Genomic DNA, 8,348 nt, shown 5'->3' on the forward strand with positions numbered 1-8,348 from the left:
CCCCAGGCACTGGTCAGGGCTGTTCTGGACAGCCACTCACCCGAGGAAGGGACATACCTGCTCCAAGTCCATCCCAGGGAGAGACAGGTGGACAGCCCTGCCCAGCCCTCCCCCAAGGGAGCCACTGCTGCTGCCTGCTCTCCTGATCCCTTGCTCTGAGTCCATCCGAGAGAGGTGAGTAGAGCCCCACACCCCAGCAAGGTGGGCACCATAGAAGGTCCCAGGATTCTGCAGAGGACCTGGGCTGAGAAGCCAATTGGCCCTGTGGAAAACCAGCACAATCAGCAGACAGGCGGCTAGTGACCAGAGACCATTTCCTGTGTTCACACAATGCAGTTGAAAGGTGAGTGGGATAGAAGAGTGTGCAAAGGGGCTGGGAAGGTGGCTCAGTGGTAGAGCGCTTGCCTTGCATGCCTGAGGCCCTGGGTTCGATTCCTCAGCACCACATAAGCAAAAAGAAAAAGCCAGAAGTGGCGCTGAGATTCAAGTGGTAGAGCGCTATCCTTGAGCTGAAGAGCTGAGGGACAGTGCCCAGGCCCAGAGTCCAGGCCCCATGACCAGACCCCCCCCAAAAAAAAGAACAGTGTGCAAAGCTCCCTCAGGAGCAGCTGCACACAGTACACATGGTCTCTCCACGGGACGTGTGTGGCTCTGGTCATGGACATGGTCTCTCCACGGGACGTGTGTGGCTCTGGTCGTGGACATGGTCTCTCCACGGGACGTGTGTGGCTCTGGACATGGACATGGACATTTTTCTCAATCAGTTTAACAACCCAGCATCACCCCAAATAAAACCTCCACCTCTAGAAGTATGACATCCATTTACCAAAGTGAACAACAAATTACCAAGAAAACCATGACAAAGAAGAGAAAGCTTCACTGGTGGGCCAGGAGATGAGGAGCAGCAGGTGTGGGTGGAGCTGAGGAGGTGAGGAGCAGCAGGTGTGGGTGGAGCTGAGGAGGTGAGGAGCAGCAGGTGTGGGTGGAGCTGAGGAGGTGAGGAGCAGCAGGTGTGGGTGGAGCTGAGGAGGTAAGGAGCAGCAGGTGTGGGTAGAGCTGAGGAGCAGCAGGTGTGGGTGGAGCTGAGGAGCTGAGGAGCAGCAGGTGTGGGTGGAGCTGAGGAGGTGAGGAGCAGCAGGTGTGGGTGGAGCTGAGGAGGTGAGGAGCAGCAGGTGTGGGTGGAGCTGAGGAGCAGCAGGTGTGGGTGGAGCTGAGGAGGTGAGGAGCAGCAGGTGTGGGTGGAGCTGAGGAGCTGAGGAGCAGCAGGTGTGGGTGGAGCTGAGGAGGTGAGGAGCAGCAGGTGTGGGTGGAGCTGAGGAGCTGAGGAGCAGCAGGTGTGGGTGGAGCTGAGGAGCAGCAGGTGTGGGTGGAGCTGAGGAGGTGAGGAGCAGCAGGTGTGGGTGGAGCTGAGGTGAGGAGCAGCAGGTGTGGGTGGAGCTGAGGAGCAGCAGGCTCAGGCCGGAGGTGAGGAAGTGGACCGCCCACTGAGGCTGTGCAGACTGGCAAGGCACCGTGGAGGTATACATGTGTGTACTGCAAACACGCGTGTGTGCATTGTGTGGCATCCATGTGTGCATGTGAGCACAGCACATGTGTGGTGTGTGTGCTCGCATCACACATGTTTGTGCAGGTGTGTGCAGCCGGTGTATTTGTGTCACATTCGTATTATATGTGTGTGTGAACACATTTCTTAAACAGCGCACAGTGCAAGGACATGGCAAGAGTTCTCCTAGGCCAACACTGGGGCTGGGCTGGGGCTAATCCTGTGTGTGGCTGAGAAATGCCAGGCCGGGAGCCGTGGGTGCCGCCTGAAGTCAGGAGCCTGTGTCCTTCACCCCATCCCCCATGCCAACCACCCAGGCGACATGACCGAGGGGGCGGGAACGGGGCCCGCGCGGGCCTGTGCCCACAGCCCGCAAGTCCCCCATGTTCACTACTGTTTAAGTGCCCAGAGTGCGACTTCCTGTCCCCAAAAGGAAGGGGACAGTGCAGGGCTGGGTCAAAACGATTCGCACACTCAGAATGTGTGTAAAAGGAGAGCTCAAATCAATACCAGAGAGAGATACAGAGAGGACACAGAGAGAGAAAGACAGACAGAAACAGACAGGCAGGACGTGGCAGAGGTGAAGCTCTGGGAGGAGGAAGTATCTTGGCCACCAGCCGGGGACCAGGCGTCTACGTAGTGGAGCCAGACTAGCCACCACCAACTGGCAGCTCAGAAAAGAGCAGAGCGAGCAGGGACAGTCAGCACTGTGCACCCGCCTTCCCGGAACGGACGCCCACAGCACTCTGCTCACTTTTTCCGTCGCTCACATGTGCCGGGGCCTGCTGGGGCAGAGCCCTCCCCTCCCCCAGCCGACCGGCCCAGGGCGGCACGGAGGCTCTGCAGGGCCTCAGCTCGTGGTGAGTCCCAGAGAACTGGAAGGCCAGGAGGGACCTGGTCCCAGGTTCCGGGGTCCTGCCGGCCACCCTTGTCTGCGGCACCGGCCTGGGCCCCACCCTCAAGGCCCCTCCCCAGAGCTGCACCTCTCCCTCCCAGGCCCCTCCTGGATCCTGTGCCAGGCTGGATCGCTGGCACAGTGGATGGGGGCAGACTTCTGCATGGGGACCGTGGTCCTGGGGCCGAGCCCAGGCTCTGCCGAGCCCTCCTGGGCCAACAAACCAAGATCCAGTCCTCTTGAGTCAAGAGGACAACAGAGACTAAAGGAATCACCCCAGGTGGCCACAGGGGGCTGCTGAGCTGGTGCCAAGAGGCTGGCGGCCCAGGCACGCGGGTCTCACACTTAGGGTCAGGGGGACAGTGTGGGTGAGGCACCGCTCAGGGAGCGCCCCTGTGTGGGGGAGTCCAAGAACTCCTGGAGGACCCTCAGAGGAATTGGGGTGTGAAGCCACGCCGCACTGGTGTCCACCTCAGCCACGCCACACCAGATATCACCTCAGCCACGGCACACGAGCGTCCACCCCAGTCACACCACACCAGACATCACCTCAGCCACACCAGATACCACCTCAGCCACACCAGATACCACCTCAGCCACGCCACACCAGACATCACCTCAGCCACACCAGACATCACCTCAGCCACGCCACACCAGATATCACCTCAGCCACGCCAGACATCACCTCAGCCACACCAGACATCACCTCAGCCACACCAGATATCACCTCAGCCACGGCACACGAGCGTCCACCCCAGTCACACCACATGAGACATCACCTCAGCCACGCCACACCAGACATCACCTCAGCCACGCCAGACATCACCTCAGCCACGCCAGATACCACCTCAGCCACACCAGACATCACCTCAGCCACACCAGACATCACCTCAGCCACACCAGACATCACCTCAGCCACGCCAGATACCACCTCAGCCACGCCACGCCAGATATCACCTCAGCCACACCAGACATCACCTCAGCCACGCCAGATATCACCTCAGCCACGCCACACCAGACATCACCTCAGCCACGCCACATGAGCGTCCACCCCAGTCACACCACACGAGATATCACCTCAGCCACGCCACACGAGCGTCCACCCCAGTCACACCACACGAGCGTCCACCCCAGTCACACCACACGAGCGTCCACCCCAGTCACGCCACACGAGCGTCCACCCCAGTCACGCCACACGAGCGTCCACCCCAGTCACACCACACGAGTGTCCACCCCAGTCACACCACACGAGCGTCCACCTCAGTCACACCACACGAGCGTCCACCTCAGTCACACCACATAAGCGTCCACCCCAGTCACACCACACGAGCGTCCACCTCAGTCACACCACACGAGCGTCCACCCAGTCACACCACACGAGCGTCCACCTCAGTCACACCACACGAGCGTCACACCACACGAGCGTCCACCTCAGTCACACCACATAAGCGTCCACCCCAGTCACACCACACGAGCGTCCACCTCAGTCACACCACACGAGCGTCCACCCCAGTCACACCACATGAGTGTCCACCCCAGTCACACCACACGAGCGTCCACCTCAGTCACGCCACACAAGCGTCCACCCCAGTCACACCACATGAGTGTCCACCCCAGTCACACCACACGAGCGTCCACCTCAGTCACGCCACACGAGCGTCCACCCCAGTCACACCACATGAGCGTCCACCTCAGTCACACCACATGAGCGTCCACCTCAGCCACGCCACACGAGCGTCCACCTCAGTCACGCCACACGAGCGTCCACCCCAGTCACGCCACACGAGCGTCCACCTCAGCCACACCACACGAGCGTCCACCTCAGTCACACCACATAAGCGTCCACCTCAGTCACACCACATGAGCGTCCACCCCAGTCACACCACATAAGCGTCCACCCCAGTCACACCACATGAGCGTCCACCCCAGTCACGCCACACGAGCGTCCACCTCAGCCACGCCACACGAGCGTCCACCTCAGTCACGCCACACGAGCGTCCACCTCAGTCACGCCACACGAGCGTCCACCTCAGTCACGCCACACAAGTGTCCACCTCAGTCACGCCACACAAGTGTCCACCCCAGTCACGCCACACTAGCGTCCACCCCAGTCACACCACATGAGCGTCCACCTCAGTCACACCACACAAGCGTCCACCTCAGTCCAGGGGATCTCAGTGGTCTCTTTGTGGGTGGACCCTCTTATTGGACGGAGCTTGACATTGCTTTGTCTGCACATACCCCATACACTCTGGCCCACTCCCCTTCTCCAAGCCTAAACCTGACCCTACAGACATGGACTGGACTTTGACCCTGGATTACAGCCTCCAGAGCTCTGAGAAACCAATGCCGGTTGCTGTGTATGGGCTCCACTGAAACCTCCTGAGCCGCTCCAGGCCCAGCCTGCCCTCCCTTCCTTCAGCCTTGGACTCAGGAAAGTCAGGGCAGACAGCTCTCCCCTCTCCTCTGAGGGCCCGGCGTGATGTCAGGCATGCTCCGGGCTCTGAGGGCCTGGACTAGGCTCTACATCCTGGCCCTGTCTGGACCCTGGAAGAAACTTCCCTCCAGGATGGCGTCTGAGGACGAAGTAAATAGCAGAGGAGACCCTCCATGCTCCCCAGGGATTGTGGGGTGGGGTCCTCACCCCTTGAGGGGTGGTGTGAGGTGGCCATACGGCCTGGAGCGTGACCAGACCCAGAGACACCCCACAGGGCTGGTCACACAGGATCATAACCAGAAGGCCACGCGTGGGGCAGCGTGGGTGCTGGAGCTACATGAACAGCGCCAACCGATACCAGGTGCCCGGCCAGGGTACCGTGCGGAGTGTGAGGCCAGGAGTGCGAGGCCAGGGCACCACGCAGAGTGTGAGGCCAGGAATGTGAGGCCAGGAGTGTGAGGCCAGGGTACCACGCGGAGTGTGAGGCCAGGAGTGCGAGGCCAGGAGTGTGAGGCCAGGGCACTGTGCAGAGTGTGAGGCCAGGGCACCGTGCGGAGTGTGAGGCCAGGGTACCACGCAGAGTGTGAGGCCAGGGTACCGTGCGGAGTGTGAGGCCAGGAGTGCGAGGCCAGGGCACTGTGCGGAGTGTGAGGCCAGGAGTGTGAGGCCAGGGCACCGTGCGGAGTGTGAGGCCAGGGCACTGTGCGGAGTGTGAGGCCAGGGCACTGTGCGGAGTGTGAGGCCAGGGCACTGTGCGGAGTGTGAGGCCAGGAGTGTGAGGCCAGGGTACCACGCGGAGTGTGAGGCCAGGAGTGCGAGGCCAGGGCACTGTGCGGAGTGTGAGGCCAGGAGTGTGAGGCCAGGGCACTGTGCGGAGTGTGAGGCCAGGAGTGTGAGGCCAGGAGTGTGAGACCAGGGTACCACGCGGAGTGTGAGGCCAGGAGTGTGAGGCCAGGAGTGTGAGGCCAGGGCACCGTGCGGAGTGTGAGGCCAGGGTACCACGCGGAGTGTGAGGCCAGGAGTGTGAGGCCAGGAGTGAGAGGCCAGGGCACCGCGCGGAGTGTAAGGCTCCAGAGAAAGCACCGGGGGCTGGTCACAGCCGTGGAGGAAGATGGGTCTCTAGGAGCCATTTTTATTTTGTTCTCTACTGCTTTCTACATGTACCAAAATTTCTATAATGACAATGTGTGTACTGTTTTTATAATCAGAAATTGGGACTTACAAAGGAGGAACCAAAGCTCTGAGGTGAGTCGGGGAGCAGAATGCAAGGTCTGGGGCTGGGAGGGGAGCCGAGTCTCGCCCCGTACTGCCCCCCAGCTGGAAATAAGGCAGGCCCCTCTCAGGGCCCGGCCCCTCCCTGCTTCTCTAGCAGAAGTTCAGAATCTGAGCACACTGCCCCAGAGCAAATCCAGGCTCAACTAGAGCTGGCAGAAACTCCCACGTGCTCTCTTCCTCCGGCCTCATCTGTGCCCCAGCACTTGTGCATGCTGTCAAACTGGACCCACGCTCCATTTTCTGCCTGTGGATGCCCAGCTCCCCAACACCAATTGTGGAAGAAGCCATCTTTTCCCACTGTATATCCTTGGCTCCTTATCAAATATCAGATAAGGGGAAGTATATAGTTTTATTTCCCAGTCTTTTTCTCTGTTCCATTGATCTTCGCATCTATTTTTGTGTTTTTTGTTGTAACAGCTCTGTAGTAGAGCTTGGGGTCAGGGATTGTGCCATCAACCACCTCTTGGAATGTGAAGGCAAGAAGATGTGGGGATGGAGGCCCGAGGCGGCAGCTGGAATACCAGACCCTCACCAGGTTTACGTGGGAAGAAGACACAGCAGGATCCCTTTGTTCTCATTCAATGCTAGAAAGCAGCCCGTGATCTGGTGTTTGCGGAGGAGAAAAGGCCTGGGCTGGCTGAATTCACACCCAGCCCTGGAGCTCTGTCAGACTCAGAAGAGCCAGGTCCCAGTCTGCACCTCCCTTCCTCCACAAGCATCTCCCTTCCTGCCTGTCCACCCCCCCCCCCGTGAGAACGCTGGCACCAAGCTCTGTCTGTCCTGGGATCACACCAGCCTTCCCAGACACTCCTGCATGTCACCCAGCCAGGGCAGCCATCAGGAGGGGCTGCAGCGCCCCCATGGCTTATCTTTGTAACCGGGTGGCTCTGAACCTGTGGGCACATTCTCCAGGACTTCACGCAGGGAGAAGATGCAGAAGGAGATGTCCTCATAGGAGGCCCTTGCCCCACTCTCAAACAGACAGGCAAATGCCAGGGCTGCCCCAGGAACAGGCCCAAGGGTTGCCAGGTCCGAGTAGCCACTGGGGCCCTCGTAGATCACCCAGGGCTCCGTCCAGCTGTGGAGGTCCGGTGGGGACCGGCTCAGGCGAATCCCCATGTGGAGCCTGGCTCTGTGGCCTGTAGGGTGAGAATAAAGCAGCCAGGTGGGGCCCGGAGGTGGGGACGTGGAGCGCGTGGACCGCAGCGGGACCCATGCAGGTTCTGGACCCGGCTGCTTTGTGGCATCTCCCCAGGGTTGTGGGTGGCAACAGGGTCCTCTGGGCACCCAGCCCCCACGAGTGCCCTGAGCATCCTCCCTGGGAGAGTCCTGGAGTCCAGGAGAGGGACAGGGAGGGTGAGGGGGGCTCCTGGCAGCCAGCCACCACCCCTCACCCCGAGTCCAGCTGAGGGGAGGGGCCGGGAAGCCCACGATGCTGCCCTGGCAGCCCCGGGCGGTCTCAGGCAGCGTGGGCACGAGCTCCCCAGGGAGGAAGGAGGTGCCCCCGTCCGCGCTGAGCGCCTGCACGCGGCTGCCCAGGGGGCTCCGCGCGTTGCAGTAGAGGAGGCCTCCGTCCACTGCCGCCAGCTGGCATTCCCCCGAGCGCAGATTAGGCACAAGGCCGCCACGGTGCCAGGTGCGGCCGTGGTCATCACTGTAGAAAGCAAAAGAGTGAGGACTGGTCCGGCAGATCTTGCCAAAACACTCCCGTCGATCCACGCGGTAGGTATAAGCGGGCACCAGCAGACGGCCCGAGCGCAGCTGGACCCCGTGGCCTGGGCCTACGGCAAAGGTGGCCCAGTCTGCAGAGAAGAGAGGCTGATGAGCTCCCAGGAAAGATAACCAGGACAGGCCAGCCGGGGGGGGGCCGAAAGAGGACTCCCCGTTCCCCTCAGCCCTGAATTCGCTCTGTGCTTTTGGAGGAACCCAGGAGACTACTTGGGCAGAAGTTTTGTTTGCTCTGCCTCGGGCAGGCCAGGCAAGTGTGCGATCGCTGAGTCGCTGAGTCGCTCCCCAGCTCTAAGCCAGACTCTCCCTCAGGCCCCGCCCTCCTGCCGTGATCCCACCCCATCCTCAAGCCCCGCCCCTCACTCAGGCCCCGCCCTCCTGCCGTGATCCCACCCCATCCTAAAGCCCCGCCCCTCCCTCAGGCCCCGCCCTCCTGCCGTGATCCCGCTCCGCCCACATGCCCAGCCCCT

General features: G+C 61.2%; 1 protein-coding gene across 1 annotated transcript in view; it reads right to left on the reverse strand.

Annotated features, from left to right (window-relative positions):
* Positions 1–6,987: 6,987 nt before the first annotated feature.
* The window catches only part of Neu4 (sialidase 4), a 7,218-nt gene continuing 5,857 nt past the window's right edge, over positions 6,988–8,348 (reverse strand). The window contains exon 3 of the mRNA XM_013033643.1: positions 6,988–7,952. Within this exon, the coding sequence (XP_012889097.1) occupies positions 6,988–7,952 (965 nt within the window). The remainder of the gene's footprint in view (positions 7,953–8,348) is intronic.

This window comes from Dipodomys ordii, unplaced genomic scaffold, assembly GCF_000151885.1.
Source record: "Dipodomys ordii isolate 6190 unplaced genomic scaffold, Dord_2.0 Scaffold174, whole genome shotgun sequence".
Lineage (NCBI taxonomy): Eukaryota > Metazoa > Chordata > Mammalia > Rodentia > Heteromyidae > Dipodomys > Dipodomys ordii.